Source organism: Ranitomeya variabilis, chromosome 1 (assembly GCF_051348905.1).
Source record: "Ranitomeya variabilis isolate aRanVar5 chromosome 1, aRanVar5.hap1, whole genome shotgun sequence".
Lineage (NCBI taxonomy): Eukaryota > Metazoa > Chordata > Amphibia > Anura > Dendrobatidae > Ranitomeya > Ranitomeya variabilis.
In genome coordinates, this window is record NC_135232.1 from 447,228,408 (window position 1) to 447,248,199 (window position 19,792).

Consider the following 19,792-nt stretch of genomic DNA (forward strand, 5'->3'; position numbering starts at 1 on the left):
ACGCAACATGGCGTCCCATCTCAATTCCAGTCAATTTTGCATTGAAAAGTCAAATGGCACTGCTTCCCTTCCGAGCTCTGCCATGCGCCCAAACAGTGGTTTACCCCCACATATGAGGTATCAGCGTACTCAGGACAAATTGGACAACAACTTTTGGGGTCCAATTTCTTCTCTTACCCTTGGGAAAATAAAAAATTGGGGGCGAAAAGATCATTTTTGTGAAAAAATTATTTTTTTTTTTATTTTTACGGCTATGCATTGTAAACTTCTGTGAATCACTTAATGGGTCAAAGTGCTCACCACACATCTAGATAAGTTCCTTAGGGGGTCCACTTTCCAAAATGGTGTCACTTGTGGGGGGTTTCAATGTTTAGGCACATCAGGGGCTCTTCAAACGCAACATGGCGTCCCATCTTAATTCCAGTCAATTTTGCATTGAAAAGTCAAATGGCGCTCCTTCCCTTCCAAGCTCTTCCATGCGCCCAAACAGTGGTTTACCCCCACATGTGGGGTATCGGCGTACTCAGTACAAATTGTACAACAACTTTTGGGGTCAATTTTCTCCTGTTACCCTTGGTAAAATAAAACAAATTGGATCTGAAGTAAATTTTTTGTGTAAAAAAAAGTAAAATGTTCATTTTTATTTAAACATTCCAAAAATTCCTGTGAAACACCTGAAGGGTTAATAAACTTCTTGACTGTGGTTTTGAGCACCTTGAGGGGTGCAGTCTTTAGAATGGTGTCACACTTGGGTATTTTGCATCATATAGACCCTTCAAAATGACTTCAAATGAGATGTGGTCCCTAAAAAAAAAAATGGTGTTGTAAAAATGAGAAATTGCTGGTCAAATTTTAACCCTTATAACTCCCTAACAAAAACAAATTTTGGTTCCAAAATTGTGCTGGTGTAAAGTAGACATGTGGGAAATATTACTTATTAAGTATTTTATGTGACATATCTCTGTGATTTAATTGCATAAAAATTCAAAGTTGGAAAATTGCAAAATTTTCAAAATTTTCGCCAAATTTCCGTTTTTTTCACAAATAAATGCAGGTAATATCAAAATTTTTTTACCACTATCATGAAGTACAATATGTCACGAGAAAACATTGTCAGAATCATCAGGATCCGTTGAAGCGTTCCAGAGTTATAACCTCATAAAGGGACAGCGGTCAGAATTGTAAAAATTGTCCCGGTCATTAACGTGCAAACAACCCTTGGGGGTAAAGGGGTTAAAGGAGAATATGTCTTTGGGCCCTCCCTAGACGAGATCCTAGAAAAGGCCACAGATAAGAAAAAAGCCTCCCGGAACAAATACCCCCTAAGAAACATTTTCTTCGTCCTTCACAGCCTCAAACCTTCCAGAGGGGGAAGGACAATACCGGGATGTGGAGCTATGCAAAAGGTAGAGAGAGGAATATTCTCATCCCCCAACAACAGCATTCCCAGCAAGAGAAACGGTGACTTCGACTCAGTAGGGGGGAGACTCTCAAAATATGTACGTCAGTGGCAATTGTCACTGGGTCCTCAATGTCATCAAGGAGGTCCTATTGATAGAGTTCATTTCCTCCCCTCCAAGGTGTCTGAAAATCACTTCCCTTCCAACCCCAAGAGATCATCAGTGCTGCTAGTAGGTCTCAGAGACCTGGCAAGATCAAACGTGATCTCCCAAGTTCCAGAGTCAGAATGGGGTCTGGGCTGTTACTCTCGACTGTTTCTAGTAGCCAAACCCTCAGGCGAGGCCCGTATCATTATAAATCTGAAGGTACTGAACCAACATGTAAGATACCGCAGATTCAAGATGGAATATGTAAGATCAGCCATTCCTTTGATCGGCCCTCACTTCTTTATGTCGACCATCGACTTAAAAGACGCCTACTTCCATATTCCAATCCACCCGAGAAACAGAAAATATCTCAGGTTTGCGGTGCAGGGAGGTCGGCAGGTGGAACACTATCAGTTCAACGTCCTTCCGTTTGGCATCTCCTCAGCGCCAAGAGTCTTCTCCAAGATAATGGCAAAAGTAGTGTCCTTTAGCTGGTGTCAAGGCATTTTTATAGTGCCTTACCTGGATGACTTGCTGATAGTAGCTTCCACCATGACGATCCTAGAATCTCATGTATCTAAGACTCTCGATGTTTTAACATCTCTGGGGTGGATCCTGAACCTGAAAGTCTCATCTACGGCCCTCCAAAACCAGGAAATTCCTGGGGGTACTCCTGAACTCTGCGAAACAAATGTCTTTCCTTCCAGAAGACCACCGTCTAACCTTAATAACAAAGGTCAAGAGGTTCAGAGACATGAGGTACCCTACACTCCGAGAAGGCATGTCAGTCTTGGGCTCCGTGACAGCCTGCATCCAGTCGGTACCCTGGGCATAGGCCCACTCCAGAGTCCTCCAAGCTCATATTTTAGGAAACTGGAACGGCCATCCCAGTACTCTAAACAGAAGGCTACACACCCCGGGTCGAGTAAGAGCCTCCCTGGCATGGTGGACAAATTCATAAAATCTCCACAGGGGTGTGAGCTGGATTCAGGTCCCCCTAACTACAATCACATCAGATGCCAGCAAGAGGGGCTGGGGAGCCATGATAAACAATATCCCGTTCCAAGGACTCTGGGACCAGACAACAAGCGGAAAGTCGTTCAATTTCGGAGAGTTTAAAGCTGTAGAGGATGCCCTTCTGGCAGCAAGTCGCCAGATCACTGGACAACACATCCGAATATATTCGGACAACATGACAACAGTTGCTCATATCAAACATCAAAGCAGTACAAGGTTCAACAACCTAAAAAGTATCTCCGCTTGAATATTCTCCTGGGCCGAGAAACACCTACTGTTGCTGACAGCAGTCCATTTGAAAAGCTCTTCCAAAACCCAGGTGGACTATCTGAGTCGCCAAGACATACAGCCGGGGGAATGGAGCTTGAACAGTCGGAGCGTCAAAATACTGGTAGACAGGTGGGGTCTACCAGAAATCGATCTTTTTGCATCTCGCCAAAACACGCAGGTCGCAGCCTTCTTCTCCCTAAACCCCAGGGACAATTCCAAGGGAGTAGATGCTCTAGTCCAGCAGTGGGATTTTCACTTGGCCTATGTGTTCCCACCAATTCCGATTTTGGCGAAGGTTTTACAGAAAATCTGAGAAGAACAAACCCCAACTATCCTGGTAGCCCCGTTATGGCCAAAAAGAGTTGGTTCAACCTGATTATCGATCCACAAGTAGACGGGCCGGTCCAGTTTCCAGTACAAAACGACCTCCTCTTACAGGAGCCCATTCATCACTGGGATCATCAGAAATGGAACCTAGTGGCATGGTTACTGAGGCCCAGGTGCTGAGAGCCAATGGGTTATCGGACCCAGTAATTACTACTCTACAAAGGTCCAGAAAGACAGTAAGCAAAGCTATCTACAATAAGGTCTGGAAGAAGTGTTCATTCTGCTGCCTTCCTAATCTACCAGATCCTCTTAGCCCAAATATGTCACAAATATTAGATTTTCTACAAAAGGGCTTAGAGATAAGCCTCAGGCCTAGCACCCTAAAGGTCCAGGTCTCTGCTCTCAGTTCTATTTTTGACCAAGATCTAGCAGGTCATCGCTGGATCAAGAGGTTCATGACATCAGCCCTCAGAATGGACCCTAGAAGACAGTTGGTGGTTGCCTCATAGGATCTTAAATGGTCCACCATTTGAGTCTTTGTCTTCCTATTCTCCTCAAAACCTTGTTTACAAAATGGTTTTCTTGGTGGCTATAACCACGGCAAGGAGAGTAGGAGAACTACAAGCCCTATCAATGAGGGAGCCCTATTTGTCAATTAGAGATGACTCCATAGTCCTTCGTCTCGACCCTTCTGTTCTTCCAAAGGTAGTCTCTGAATTTCACGGTTCCCAGGAAATCGTCCTACCATCCTTTTGCCAAAATCTAGCAAACTCGAAAAATGAAAAATTCCACACTCTCGATCAGGGCCGGACTGGCCATCGGGCACTTCTGGCAAATGCTATCAGCGGCACCAGGGCCGACTCACCCCCCCCCCCCCCCCCCGACCGCCCGCCCCACATTCAACTATACCGGCGTCTATGATGCCGATACAGTTGAATGCAATGATGGAGAGAGCGTCTGCTGTCGCTCCCTCTCCCATCATTCCCCGCTCTGCCTCTCGCTGACACTGCGGGTGCTCGATAACGTCATATCATCGCGCACCTGCTGTGTGGCTGGGCAGACTGCAGCTGCTGAGACCGGAGCCGGGAGCAGCGCGGGGCACGAGGAGAGGTGTTTTTTTTTTAAATATATCAGTGAGTGATAACTGGATTGTGGGGCAATTGGGGGGGCTGTATTACATTCTATGGGGGCTGTGCTGTATTACATTCTATGGGGGCTGTGCTGTATTACATTCTATGGAAGGGGCTTTATTACATTTTATGGGGGCTGTGCTGTTACATTCTATAGGGGCTGGCTGCATTACATTCTATGGGGGCTGGCTGCATTACATTCTATGGGGGCTGGCTGCATTACATTGCTGTATTACATTCTATGGGGGGCTTTATTACATTCTATGGGGGCTGGCTGCATTACATTCTATGGGGCTGACTGCATTACATTCTATGGGGCTGGCTGAATTACATTCTATGGGGCCTAGCTGCATTACATTGCTGTATTACATTCTATTGGGGGGGCTTTATTACATTCTATGGGGGCTGGCTGCATTACATTCTATGGGGGCTGGCTGCATTACATTCTATGGGGTGCTGTATTACATTCTATGGGGGCTGTGCTGTATTACATTCCATGGGGGGGGCTTTATTACATTCTATGGGGGATGTGCTGTATTAAATTCTATGGGGGCTGGCTGCATTACATTGCTATATTACATTCTATGGGGGGCTTTATTACATTCTATGGGGGCTGTGATGTATTACATTCTATGGGGGCTGTGCTGCATTACATTCTATGGGGCTGGCTGCATTACATTGCTGTATTACATTCTATTGGGGGCTTTATTACATTCTATGGGGGCTGGCTGCATTACATTCTATGGGGGGCATTATTACATTCTATGGGGGCTGGCTGTATTACATTCTATGGGGGCTGTGCTGCATTACATTCTATGGGGGCTGTGCTGTATTACATTCTATGGGGGCTGGCTGCATTACATTCTATGGGGGCTGTGCCGTATTACATTCTATGGGGGCTGTGCTGTATTACGTTCTATGGGGGCTGTGCTGTATTACATTCTATGGAGGGCTGTATTACATTCTATGGGGGCTACATTATATTCCATGGGGGGTTGTATTATATTCTGTGGGGAGGTGGGCTGTATTACATTCTATGGGGGGGCTGTATTATATTCTATGGGGGGGGCTGTATTACATTCTATGGGGGGCTGTATTACATTATCTGGGGGCTACATTATTTTCTATGGGGGCTGTATTGTATTCTATGAGGGGTGATTGCATCATACTCTATGAGGGGGCTACATTATATTGTATGGGTAGCTGCATTTTACTATATGAGGAGGGCTGAATTGTATTCTATGGAGGGGCTGCATTATATTCTATGGGGTGCTGCATTATGCTCTATGAGGGGGCTACCATATATATACAGGGGCTGCATTATACTACATGAGGGGGCTGCATTATATTCTCTGGGGGGTTACATTATACTCATGGGGCTACAATATATTCTGTGGGGTGGCTGCATTATACTGTGGAGTGGCATCATTATACTGTATGTGGGCTGCATTATACTGTATCAAGGACTATGGGGAATACGTTATACTATATGAAGAACTATGGGGTGCATTATACTATGGGAAGTGAATTGTACTACATGGATGACAATGGCGGTGCATTATACTATATGGAGCACTATGAGGAGTGTATTATACTATTTGGAGGACTGAGGAGTGCATTATACTATATGGAGAACTGAGGAGTGTATTATAATATATGGAGGACTGAGGTGCACATTATAATATATGGAGGACTATGGGGTGTATTATACTAAACAAGCAAAATGCTGCCTATTCATCAAGTGATTGAATTGTTTATGTCGGAACAGAAATCCTTGCTCTCAGCAGCACATCGCCGGTGTAAACTGTAGATGTGCTGCTGATAACATGATACTGTATGGGGACAGATTGATCTAATTGTGATTGTTCTGTTCCCTTCATTCTTTCTCAGTTGGTGTAAAGAGGCCGGGAAACAAGCGAACGACTTCAGTATTGTCGATCACACTCGTTAAGTAGCCTGAGATCAGTGCATGTAAATACAGTAGAAATGCTTCGAAGGGGGACCAGGCAAGGATGATGACAGTTGTAGTTAGCACCCGACGCTTGGGAATAGCGCTAACTCTACTGCTTTTCCCAGCCACCAGAGCATTTAATTCAGGTATGTGTAATGATTTTTAGGGTTGATGTCAGCTGCGTAATGTCAGCTGCGATCAATCCCTGGTGTAAGTAATGGAGAGGTGTCTATCAGACACCCCCACTACTAGCCCAGACCTGGCGAGATCCAGGGACTCTGAAGAGCGGTGACAGTAGTAACAGTACCGCTCTTCACAGTCGCCGAGCTCAGCGCAAGACCCGGAATATCTGAAGAGCGGTCAAGTTACTGATGTCACCGCTCTTCAGAGTCACCGGGTCTCGTGCTGCGCAGCGGAACCAAATAGTGGCTGTGGGCAAAGTTTATGGAGCATCAGAATGAGGTTCCATAGCCTTTGGTCGTCTTAATCCCTTCATTAGCTATGAGATCCAGTTATGTAGGTAAAGTAGCGGCTTTTCTTGGTACTGCAACTAAAAGCAATAAATAGGACTGAGCTGTAATGCTGGATACAGCTGTAATTATATGTTATATAGTCGTGTTACTCTCCCCTCACTGCTTGTAACCTACAAGTGTACAAAGATATTATACAGTCACCATGTGACAAGTGGGCCTGTGTAACTTCAAATGCCAGGGCTGAATTTTAGTCCCAGTCTGGCCCTGCTCTCGATGTCAGACTTATTGTTCTACATTATTTAGAGCAAACCAGCTCTTGCAGAATTGATCAGAATCTGTTTGTCCATCTCTCTGGTCAAAATAAAGGGAAAAAGGTGGCAAAAAGCACTATCTCTAATTGGATTTAAAAAGCTATAGCAGAAGCATATCTCGCTCAAAATAAATCACCCCCAGTGGGGGTCAAGGCCCACTCAACCATATCCACATCAGTCTCCTGGGCAGAAAGAGCAAACGCATCTGCCGACCAAATCTGCAGGGTGGCAACATGATCTTCACTACATACTTATTATAGATTGGACGTATTGTCCAATAAAGATCTAGTCTTTGGCCGGAAAGTACTCCAGGCCGTTGTCCCACCCTAGCACCAAATTAGTTGGTATTCCTCCGTATGCCGTCGTGGAAGGTGGCTAGAGAAAATAGAATTAGACTTACCGGTAATTCGGTTTCTAGGAACCTTCCACGACGGTGCTAATTCCCTTTCTATATTCCTGGATAAAAATCTGGGATTCAAAAGGTAAACCGGTGCTATGGTTTTCAGTTATAAGTCACTGGCAAGTGGGAGGTGGGGGGCCTTTTAACCTCTCTGTGTTTCCTGTTCCCCATCAGGGCAAAGAGGTAACCTCCGTATGCTGTTGTGGAAGGTTCCTAGAAGGCGAATTACCGGTATGTCTAATTCTATTTTTTTTTCTTCTTCTCCTCCTCTCCTTCCCACAGCCAAAGGCCCATACTCAGGAGAAATTGCACAACAAATTGGTGCAATTTCTCCTAAAAAAATGGTTTTGTAAATTTTGTTGGAAAAATGTAAATTTTCTGGTCAACTTTTAACCCTTATAACTCCCTAACAAAAAAAATTTGGGTTCCAAAATTGTGCTGATGTAAAGTAGACATGTGGGAAATGTTACTTATTAAATATTTTGTGTGACATATCTCTGTGATTTAAGGCAATGAAAATTCAATTTTTTTTTTCCCTCAAATAAACGCAAGTAATATCGAAGAAATTTTACCACTATCATGAAGTACAATGTGTCACGAAAAAAAACATTCTCAGAATCACTGGGATCCATTGAAGCGTTCTAGAGTTATTACCAGTGGTCGGAATTACAAAAATTGGGCTGGTCATTAACGCCCAAACCACCCTCGGGGGTAAAGGGGTTAATGGACGTGACAGAAACCCTATGGTCACTTGGACTGTGCGTTTGTGCATCCTAATGCTGAATCCATGCTCAGCTGTTTTTCGTTGCTCTGTAGCTATAATGGAATAGGACATTAGGGTTTAGCAGTGTGAACACAGCCATGAATGGGTTGTCAATCACTTTCTTTATGAGACCAGTGGAGAATGAAATGGTAAATGGAAGTGGCTGAAAATTATGCAGCAGTTTCATCTTTTTTTTTCTACGTGTTTTGGTGCTAATTTTCAGCTGTGTTTCACAGTACCGGCAAAGTCTATGAGATTTCAGAAATCTCATGCACACAACTTGGTTTTGCAGAGTCACTTTTTTTCAGCATTTTCAGCCATTGAAAGCAATGTGTAGTGCAAAAAACGCTGCAGAAAATGCAGGTATCAGATTTTTCTGTTTTTGGTGCCAAAATCTGAGGAAGTTGAATCAGACTATTCTTTTCTGCACTAAACTTTACCAGTATGCACAAAAGACAAATGTACCAAGAAAAAAACGCGGCACACAATGCAGCACTCAGCAAATCCTGCTTTTTATGGTGCTTTTTTACTGCCAAGAGAGCAGGTTTTGCATGTGGAAAAATGCAACGTGTGCACAGAGCCAGGTGCCCACGGTCAGGAAATAGCAGCATTCTGGCCGGTGTATTTTCGCTGCATCCAAAACGTGCTCTAATCAGATTTGCAGATTATTGACATGCTGCGGCTCGTAAACCCAGCACCGCGGTGAGAATATGCGGGGTTAAATAGAAGCACAGCGGGCATGGGATTTATAAAAAGCTTGTAGCCTAGAACGCAGCGTTCTGGACATAGCGCAGGTGCTATTCCGCATCATGTGAACACAGCCTGTGAGTCTTCTTGGAAGGTCGGGAGGTATGTCTAATGTGTGTGGGGCTGTGCTGCCTGTGTGGGGAGAAGCGAGAGATTACACCGGCAGCACGGCCACTGTGCGGAGCAATAGCCGCCATATGCACACGTGACCTCAGCCCATACACGGCCCTGCTGACTGCTCTCACCACACAGCTGCTCTGTCATCCCCTGTGTGACGTCACCAGCCGGCTGAGCGCAGGGAATACGCCCGGAGACAGGTGGGCGTGGTTAGCCGTATATAAGTGCGCAGGCGCTGGAGGCGTGAGCGTTCTTTCATCTGAGTCCGCAAAACAACAGGTTGGCACCGGGAAGCAACTGGCAGCAGGTGACGTTTGTGCCTTCTTATTAGTGACTGGTTTATACCTACCAACATGGCTGAGCCGGTGGAGCAGCAGCAGGTTTGTGTTCAGACCTATATAATGTATAGTACTGCTGTGTAGCTGCTGTTTGTCTCCACACTGGGCTCTATAGACAAGTGCCTTGGTACACAGGTGTGCCTGGCCGTGCATAGTGTCTCGGGCCCTTTACTCCTGCACTGCAGCAGTTCGCTGGCTCCTGTGTAAGCACAGGCTATGGTGTCACCATGTGAGCCCACTCCTATTAGCAGGCTAGCCCCCAGGTGGCTTCCTACAGCCACCGCCATATGACGGGGCCTGGCCCTATGCTGTCATGGTCCTGCTGGGGGCTGCAGTGCTGTAGCTGGGGGCTGCAGTGCTGTAGCTGAGGACTGTACACATGACTGGCTTCTAGTTTGGGCCTGCACAGATACAGCTAAGTATTCTCCCCTAGAAGGAGCGTGACCTGAGCCATCACTGTACTGTGCAGTGTCAAGGTTCATTGTTAAAGATCGACTCTCTTATAGTACCCTGGTTATGATCCTGACAATGTCTATATTTTGGTTTTTAAATCAAGTTTATTGCTTTGCGCCAATCCTTGGATGGGCTGTGGTAAAGACATCATCTCCAGAAACATGCTCCTGCCTGGAGAAAGTCCTACTATATACTGTGCACAGTAGTCGTGGGTTGCACTGAGATGGGCATATAAAACTTGTGTGGGTTTTTTTTTGCTTTTTTCTAAGGTTTGTCCAATATGGGGGTTTGATCTGGTGTTCAAAATTCTTTCCAACTGAAGAGATAAACTTTGACTAGACAATAGAATGATTCCTATTTATAGAATGGCATAAACTACTTGGATGATAGTGGTTCACTTATGACTCTTGTCTAGCAGCTATGTAGTTGCATGTCTTGGCCACTACTACGTGTGTGTATAAAAACAACTGTAAATGCAACATTCTTGGCAACACATTGCCTGTTTATTGGATGTGCTGCTGAGAACAACTTGGCCTAAAATAAGCTTACAAATCCTTTGTTGACTAGTTATGTTCCTGGAGAACAAAGCAGTTACTGGCACCTCCTAAATGGGTTTCCTTTATGGTCTGTCACTAGCTTCCTGCTACCTAAACAAAGGGCAGCATGAATCAGTCCGCCTACATGACTGTGCTGTAAGGGTATATGCACACGTTGCGGATTTGCCTGTGGAATCTTCTGCTCAGATTCTGCATCTCTTGGCAGAAAACACAGGTAAAAATCCGTGTACGACTTGATGATGATTTTCATGCAGATTTGTATGTGTTAAACTAAGTATTTATTTAATACTAAAAAACTGATGTAATTTCTTGTCCAACCTCTTCATTTACATACTCCATTGAAGAATGTTTACATGGATGGATAACAAGCCTGATGTTTAGTAATAAAGGTACATAAAGAGTTAGGGTACCGTCTCACAGTGGCACTTTTGTCGCTACGACGGCACAATCCGTGACGTTCTAGCGATATCGTTACGATATCAGTGTCTGACACGCAGCAGCGATCAGGGACCCTGCTGAGAATCGTACGTCGTAGCAGATCGTTTGAAACTTTATTTCGTCGCTGGATCACCCGCTGTCATCACTGGATCGGCGTGTGTGACACCGATCCAGCAATGTGTTCGCTTGTAACCAGGGTAAACATCAGGTTACTAAGTGCAGGGCTGTGCTTAGTAACCCGATGTTTACCCTGGTTACCATTGTAAATGTAAAAAAAAAAACACTACATACTCACATTCCAGTGTCTGTCACGTCCCTCGCCGTCAGCTTCCTGCACTGACTGTGAGCGCCGGCCGTAAAGTAAAAGCAGAGCACAGCGGTGACACCGCTGTGCTTTACGGCCGGCTCTGACAGTCAGTGCAGGAAGCTGACGGCGAGGGATGTGACAGACACTGGAATGTGAGTATGTAGTGTGTTTTTTGTTTTTTTTTGTTGTTGTTTTTTTTTTACATTTACAATGGTAACCAGGGTAAACATCGGGTTACTAAGCACGGCCCTGCGCTTAGTAACCCAATGTTTACCCTGGTTACCCGGGGACCTCAGCATCGTTGGTCGCTGGAGAGCTGTCTGTGTGACAGCTCCCCAGCGACCACACAACAACTTACCAACGATCACGGCCAGGTCGTATCGCTGGTCGTGATTGTTGGTAAATCGTTTAGTGTAACGGTACCCTTAGATAAAGACAGTCATGCCGGGGTCACACTTGGGTGAAACTCACACGCGTCTCTTGCAACAATACCTGGCACTTGGGACCAGCTCAGTTCAGCTAGATAGAAATAGATAGATTTTTTTTTTCACCACTTAGATAAAAAATAACCTAGTCATGTTGGGTGTCTATGAACTCGTACTGACCTGGAGAATCATAATGGCAGGTCAGTTTGAGCATTTAGTGAACCTAGTAAAAAAGCCAAGCAAAAAACAAGTGTGGGATTGCACTTTTTTGCAATTTCATCGCACTTGGAATTTTTTCCCTTTTTCTGTTACACGACATGGTAAAACCAATGATATCGTTCAAAAGTACAACTCGTCCCGTAAAAAATAAACCCTCACATGGCCATATTGATGGAAAAATAAAGTTATGGCTCTGGAAAGGAGTGAAAAACGAACACAAAAAGCCCTGGGGGTTAAATGGATTACATCAGAACATGGAGTATACTGTTGGGGTGTTTTTTTTTTTTTTTTTTTTTTTTCCAAGTGATCGTGGGCTTCAGGGACTAGATGTATGTGGTTTTTTTTACACTTGAATACAGTAGCCAGATGATGGGACTACTACTGTCCCATCCGGGTAGCTGTCACTGTAGCTGGCATAGCCGGATCTGCATCGTTTCTTGCAGTCACATCTGCAGATCTTTCTTAAACCTGTGGTTTTGCTGCAGATTGGCTTGACACAATGGAAGTCAATGGGTGCAGAAACGCTGCAGATCCGCAAAAAGAATTGACATGCTGTGGAAAATAAAATGCTGCAAATCCGTGCTTTTTTTTTTTTTTTTAGTGCTTGGAAATTTAGTTTTCGGCACTATATAACAGCCCGGCGCCGCAGAAGAGGAGGCAGCTCTGGGAGTTTTGCAGCTGCCCACAATGCATGATGCGTCGCCATGGATACGCAGAGTGACTCCCGACTGTCACAGGTGCTGCACGTCTTCCTGCTTGGCGAGGCGCGGCTTCATTATCCATGGCGACGCGTCATGCATTGTGGGCAGCTGCGAAACTTCCAGAGCTCTGTGCCGCCTCTTCTCTTCTAGCGGGGGGCTGCATGCGCCTGCCTCGGGGGCCGCGTGTTTGAGACCCCTGCTCTAAGCACTGAAGCATGCCACTCTCTTCTGATAAATAGTGGTGGTCTAGGGTGGGAATTTGTCCGATCACACTTTATGGCCTATCTTGAGAAACCACATGAGATGCCAATACGGAAAGTGGTTTCATTGCTAAGACTTTGTATAATGGCACTCCCATGATTCTTTTGATAGAATGGAATTACAAAAGGCATCCATGCAAGTAAACTATATAATTTTTTTTTTTCTCCCCCTTAGAATGTGGTGGTAAGGCTGATAAACCTCCCACTGGTGAGCTCTACATATGACATGGTGTTCTCTACCTACGTGACCACTAAAGACCACCACCCCTACCTGAAGTCTCTATGTGACGTTGCAGAGAAAAGTGTGAGGAGTATCACGTCTGTGGCCATCACCGGTGCCATGCCAATCCTGCAGAAACTTGAGCCTCAAAGTAGGTATAGTTATAGTTGACAGTGAAAAACAATCAAAAGGCTAATGTGTAGGATGGTGTATTCTTTGCTCACTTTCAATTGAGATCCTTTTTTTTTTTTTTTTTTTTTGTTTATAAATGCAAATCTACACACTGGGGATGCTTGCCAATTAAGACAAAGGGAGGTTGATTGCAATATGTCCTAATACAAGAAATCTAAACATTCTTGACATGATACATGGGCTTTGTGTTAGGTGTGTAGCTTCTGTCCTAGTAAAGGCAGTAGGCCAAATTTCAACAGTCCTAGTATTACTCAGATCTTGGCTGCTTTCTAAATAGAGATGGCTATTGCATTAGATGTCCCTTTCTTCCCCTCAGTTGCTCTGGCAAACACTGTTGCCTGTATTGGACTGGACAAGATTGAGGAGAAGTTGCCTATTCTGTATCAGCCTCCTGAAAAGGTAAGCTGCTACAATGATGGTGGCCCTTATAGTTCGCTTCTTCAGCTTAGATTACACAAGTGTTATGTTGTATATCTTAGGTTGTGGCTAATGCCTCAGGAGCTGTTGTTGGTGCCAGAGATGCTGTAATCCATAGTATCACAGGAGTAGTGGATAAAACGAAGGGAGCTGTGCAGGATGGTGTGGAGATGACTAAGGCTGTTGTAAATGGCAGCATTAATTCTGTTCTGGGAAGCCGTGTTGTGAAGATCATGAGCAACCGTATGGATTCTGCACTAACAAGGTCCGAATCCCTTCTGGAACACTACCTGCCACCAACAGATGAGGAGCTGGGTAAGGCAAAACCTAGCATACTAATGGAAAGCCACCAATCTGGGTGGACCGAGTAAGTGGGGTTTGCTTTAGGAACCTGCACTGTGGTAATTCTTTTAATACGGTAAGCTGTATTGGCCACTGAAAAGTAGTAAACTACACAATCTCTCTATGCTTTGCTGAATGCCCAGTGATGCTACACATGCTCAGTATTGAACTGTTCTTATGCAAATCATATGAATCTCATAACTAATTTCTTGTAGTAAAGGAAGCATCTAAGACAGAAGGCTTTGAGGTATCCAAAAATGAGCCTAGCTACTATGTGCGCCTGGGATCCCTCTCTATGAAGGCCCGTAAGCGTTCTTATCAACAGGCTTTGATCCGGATCCAGGATGCAAACTGCAGGAATCAGGAGGCCATTGCTCAGCTCCAAAACACAATTGACTTGGTTAGTAGATTTATTTGATAAATCTGTACTTAAACTCATGAAGTGTCTGACAAGTGACTAACATTTTGCATGCAACAGATCTTTACATTGCCAGTTACGCATGAAGTGTATAGTAATTAAATGGAACCTGTCAGCAGGACTGCACAGTAACCTACAGTATCAGTTTGGTGCCATTATAATTACTAAAATGAGATGAGTCTTGTGGTTAAAGCTTCTCAGTTTTGTTTGATATGCTCATGTTTTGGGGGTCACCGATCCCAGCCCCTAGTACATACAACCTTCTGCAGGCAGGTGCTATGTTTAATGTACAAATAATTATGGTTGAGGTTATCCTGGTAAAAAATTAGTTTGAAAATGGCGCCTCCGCAGTAGCTGCCTTTGGTGTGTGTGTGTATAGAGGTGATCCGATATCTGCCACTGCGCTGGTGGCACCATCTTGCTAGAGGAGAATTTCCTCCTGTAAGATGGTGCCGCTGAGTCTGCACAGTAGCGGTTATTGGGTCACCTCTAAATACACTGATAGCTGCTACTGCACAGGTGCCATTTTCAAAGGGACTTTTTTTTTTTTTTTTTACCAGGATAGCCTCCACCATAATTATATGCACACTACACATGTGATTATGCTGCAGCACATGTGCCACAGCTGACGCCTGCCTGCAGAATGGGTTTTGTTTCATTGCATAACAAATTATATACGTATAGACATGACGGATTTCATCAACCAAGGTATCATTTTAATCAGTAGAACTGCTCCAACCTGACACGATCCTGCTGACAATGTCCCTTTAAATGCTCCTGTCCAAATCTGTATTCAATTCGCATGTAAAAAAAAGTCTAGCTGAAAACCTTTCTACAGGTTGTATTAGTGTAATTGAAAAGTGCCACAAGGTCACACACAACCCATGAACCGATGTACAGTACTTGAAGGAAAGTCACAATGTCTCTAATACTGGACAATTAATAAAGTGGGGGATGTGAAGTAGGAAGTAACGCTAAAGATCCCAGTTAGATTTTTTTATTTTGGGTGCCCTAAATTTCACATCTGGTGCTTTGGCTGAAGTTGTTCATCATGGAGGCCAATTACCTTTAATATCATGTGACTTTTTAGCACTTATTTCATATTGAGGTAAATGATTAACACCTGATGTGGTGTGTAGAATAACTCCTCTCATATGCAACCGGTTTCCTGTAAAATGTTTAACTTTTTTTTTTTTTTTTTTTTTTTTAGATTGAATATGCAAGAAAGAACATGAATGATGCTAATCAGAAGATCCATGATGCACAGGAGAAGATATATACCAAGTGGGTGGAGTGGACAAAAGATGCTGGTGGGGACACTGAGGGTGCAGAGGTAACTATTCTCTCAAAGCTTATGCTAGGCATCATCTGGACACTAAAAAGACAACATGTCAACTTCTCATTACAGCAAATTGAATCCCGCACCCTGACTGTTGCCCAAAATCTCACTCATCACCTGCAGACTACATGCTTGTCTCTGGTCTCCAGCGTTCAAGGTCTTCCACAGAACATTCAGAACAAGGTTCATGGTGTTGGTGCCATGGCTGCAGATGTCTACCAAAACTTCCACTCTGCCTCGTCCTTCAGAGAAATGTCTGACAGCTTTTTAACTGCCACAAAGGACAAGTTCACAAAAATAAAGGATAGTATGGATGATGTGCTGGACTACTTCATAAACAATACTCCACTAAATTGGCTGGTAGGTCCTTTTTATCCAAAACTGTCTTGTAGCTAACATGGGGAGCAAGGAGATTCAGGCACAGATGTAAAACCAGTATCACTGTGTAAATCCCACTATGTACAGGTTTTTTTTTGTGAAATCTTGTATTAAAATGTGGTATGTCTGTCAAATCAATTTGTATAAACTACCACCAACTGCAACATTTGGCTTTTACTTGCACTTCCTAGATCTGAATTGCCAGAATGCAATTGCGTTTATTCCATGCAGAAATGCTCCCGAAAAACAAAATCTATTTCAAGAATGTCTTTGATTAACTGTTGCAGATTTGGATTAATTGCGGAATAAGGTTTGCAGATTTGCTGCCAAAAACGCTGCAATTCGTCAAAGGGAATTTATGTCAGAAGAGTCTGTGGGCATAGTGTGTATATTCATTCATTCATTCATTCATTCATTCATTCATTCATTCATTCATTCATTCATTCATTCATTCATTCATTCATTCATTCATTCATGTCGTTTGATGGGACTACTACTCCCATCCGGCTCTGTTACATATAACAGACAGCATGAGCTGATGAGAGAATAGTCTCAACTGGTGCCTGTGTTCAACTGTAAAAATGTGGGGGGGGGGGGGGGGAGAATTAGGCATTCAGTAAGTATGGTAAATTAAGATTCAACAAAGGAGTCTGATTATTTCAAATAAAGGACTTTATTCTGCTAGTTTCTTTGGATAGGTGTCTTATATACTCTCCATTACTAAGCCGTGGGATTGATGTCGCCAGACAATACAAAGGTGACATCAACCCCACAAATATGAACACCACTACAGGGCAAGTGGGGAGAGCGAGGTTAAGTGCCAGAATTGGTACATCTATAAGATGTGTCATTTCTGTGGTGGCTGAGGGCTGATGGTTTTTAGCCTGAGGATGCCAGTATCCATGGCCCTTCCCAGGCTATTAATATCAGTCTGCAGCTGTCTGCCTAGCCTTTGCTTAGCTTTTATGGGATCCCCCTATAAAATCAAATCAGCAAACAGCTGTGAGCTGATATTGATAGCCTGGGATTCTTTGGGTAGTGGCTTCTTCCCAGAATATTAACATCTGCCGGTTATTAAAATTATGCAGGATCCCACGCAATTTTTACTTTTTTGAAAAATAAACAGATTGCATTTCACGCACATTTCTGACAGTTGCCTTTTTGTTACATTATTAGGTTAATGCTCCTACACAGGTGTCTTAATTTAATATTAATGAGGGTATTTGGCTGAATAGGTTGAACAAGGAAATTGCATCACTTTTTTTTTTTTTTTTTTTTTTTTCATATCTTTAGCTCTATGGGTTTACAAAAAACGTGCAGAATTTCCACTGTTTTCTGCTAAGAGATGCAGAAATTTCTGCAAGCTAATCTGTGCAGTCTTAGGGTATGTTTCCACTGTCAGGATGGCTGGCGGTATCGCCGCAGCCGCTCAGCGCTAAGCCCCGCCCCCTTTCTGGGACACGATCATGCCGGATGTGTTAACTCTTCACATCCGGGATGATCGCTCTCTCCCATAGCGCCCTGTGATATGCCTTGCGGGGACGCTGCGTCCCCGCAAGGTGTACGGACATGCTGCGATCTGAAAAGACGCGCAGCATGTCCGTAGTCGCAGGGCCGCCGCGTGCGGGTTTCCACGTATAGTGGAGACGGGATTTCATAAAATCCCCTCCACTATGCTGGAACATCTGGACGCTGCTTGTTTGACGCTGCAGCTCTGCGCAGCATTTCCTGACCGTGGAAACATACCCTTACTGTTTTCTGAGCATTAGCCTTCAATTGTATGTAATAGTCATATCTTCTGGTTTGTGACATATCTTGGTATAACGCCTTGATTTTTTTTTTTGTTTTTTTTATTATATACCTAGGTACCTGACTTCAGTATCAATGACTTTGCTTCAGAAACTGATGACAACCTTGACATTGAAGAGGAAATGCAAGATTTCTCCCATACTAATAGCCATGCAGCCAACTGAGAATTTAATACACTTGCTTTGTAAAGTCATTAACCTGGCAACACTTAAAGCTGTCATGTTAAAGTAACTTTGTAACTGTTCCTAGATGTGTCTTAACAACCCAAATCCTTTTATGGGTGCTGAAGTTTCTTATCTCGGAGGTTGTACACTCTTTTGGACCTCTAAATGTATGTATTTTGGGATAAAATGTTTTGGGTTTTTGTGTTGATGACTGCTTAACCTTTATGCCTCTTGTAAGCTCTGTTAAAGCTTTCTGTAAGCTTCCCTCAGCTGATTGACTCACTGAAGTTGATTGGGGAAATGGCCTGTAAAAGCCAAATAATGTGGTTTTTTTGTTTGTTTGTTTGTTTTTTGTAATAAATGGCCCATAATGCATAATTTGCTTTAAAATATATTGTGTGCAGTTGTCACTACCTCAGCTAAGATGTTGCCTTTAAAAGCTGTGTTCCCACAATGAGTTAGTTCTTGGTGCTGCATAGTTAGTGGATGGGATTTGGAGAGATCTCATGCCTGCTGTTCTTAGCTGTGTAAAATGACATGCACTGTCTGAAATCTACAACATGTCAATTTCTCTTGGATTTTTTTTTTAAATTCTATTTTCCCTCTTAAAATTGCACTAGATGCATGTAAAAACCTGCAATTTGTTCTCAAAATACATCCTGGTATCAAACGCGATAGCTTTATTAAAAAGTTGTAACAAGGCATTACAATCACAAGTAATCAAATATAAATAGGTGCAGAAACTTTACAATGTAAGTAACTCTCAAAGCACAGTGTCAATGTGGCCTTAAGTTAAATTCCTACAATCAGTATTTAGAAGCCCAAACCAGGAGAGTAACAGGAAAGGTACAGTAGAACCATTTACCACTTCTGCATTTTTGGATTAAATACTGTTGTGAATGTTGCCAGTCATTATTTCATAATGGTGAGTAACCACAATGCTAAAAAAGTAAGAGTATGTTTTGTTCTTGTGTGCTTTCCCTTCATCTGTTATCCCTGTGTATTAAAGAAACTTGACACCAAAATGTCAATGTCATAATTTTGATACAAAACTTTTATGTTGTGGGGTTTAGGAAACCTCTTCAGTCACATATGCTCTTAAAAAGATATTCCCATGATCTTATCAATATGCAGTAGGTATAATGGCAAATGCTTCCAATTAATGTAGTTCTACTTGAAACCTGTTACTTACCCAATGTGCACGCCACTGCAGTAGCCTGGGTATCCATTGTTATGTCAACTCAATGTGGAGTGCCCCCACAGAAGGGCAATGGGGTACTCTGCACCGGGTCCTTCGGTTCGGGGGATGTCACGGTGGCCTGACCCGGTCTGTGGCCCTTTGAGGGACGTACAATAAAGAAAGGAGTTTTTATGGTTTTGGGAAAGGTCTTTAAAGGGGAAGTGTTCTTGACACCACCTGAGGTATTCGGTCAGGGTGACTGACGCTGCTTAGGGGTCCGCTGTGGTGATGTTATGGCAGCTAAATGGTATACCTTACCACAGGTGAAGTGTGACCCCAGGGCTTCCCAGAAGTGTAGGTGGAGATGGTGGATGATGTAAGGCGCAGTGAATAACGAGGACACCAGGTTGCAGTCTCTTTACCTTTTACTGGAGACTTCAACATCCACAGTCCAGGGTACAGACCACAGGGTAGGCAGTCTGGTCGGTCTGAAGGCAAATCCAGAGTCCCCTTATCCAGGTGGAAATCGGTAGCCTTCCTATGCACACAGTAGGTCCCTACTTGCATAAGCTCCAGTAGGGT

The 19,792-nt window shown here is 43.7% G+C and overlaps 1 protein-coding gene across 2 annotated transcripts in view; it reads left to right on the forward strand.

The window, feature by feature from the left end:
• The window catches only part of LOC143764361 (perilipin-2-like), a 128,731-nt gene extending 109,676 nt beyond the window's left edge, over positions 1-19,055 (forward strand). The window contains exons 1-8 of one of the 2 annotated variants that reach the window (XM_077249848.1): positions 9,245-9,433; positions 12,927-13,122; positions 13,480-13,562; positions 13,643-13,895; positions 14,138-14,322; positions 15,551-15,673; positions 15,749-16,039; positions 17,923-19,055. In XM_077249848.1, coding sequence (XP_077105963.1) covers positions 9,407-9,433; positions 12,927-13,122; positions 13,480-13,562; positions 13,643-13,895; positions 14,138-14,322; positions 15,551-15,673; positions 15,749-16,039; positions 17,923-18,030 — 1,266 coding nt within the window. In that variant the 5' untranslated portion in view covers positions 9,245-9,406 and the 3' untranslated portion in view covers positions 18,031-19,055. Of the gene's footprint in view, positions 1-9,244; positions 9,434-12,926; positions 13,123-13,479; positions 13,563-13,642; positions 13,896-14,137; positions 14,323-15,550; positions 15,674-15,748; positions 16,040-17,922 lie in introns of those variants that run through there. The other variant, XM_077249856.1, reaches the window with a different exon arrangement.
• The last annotated feature ends 737 nt before the right edge of the window (positions 19,056-19,792 follow it).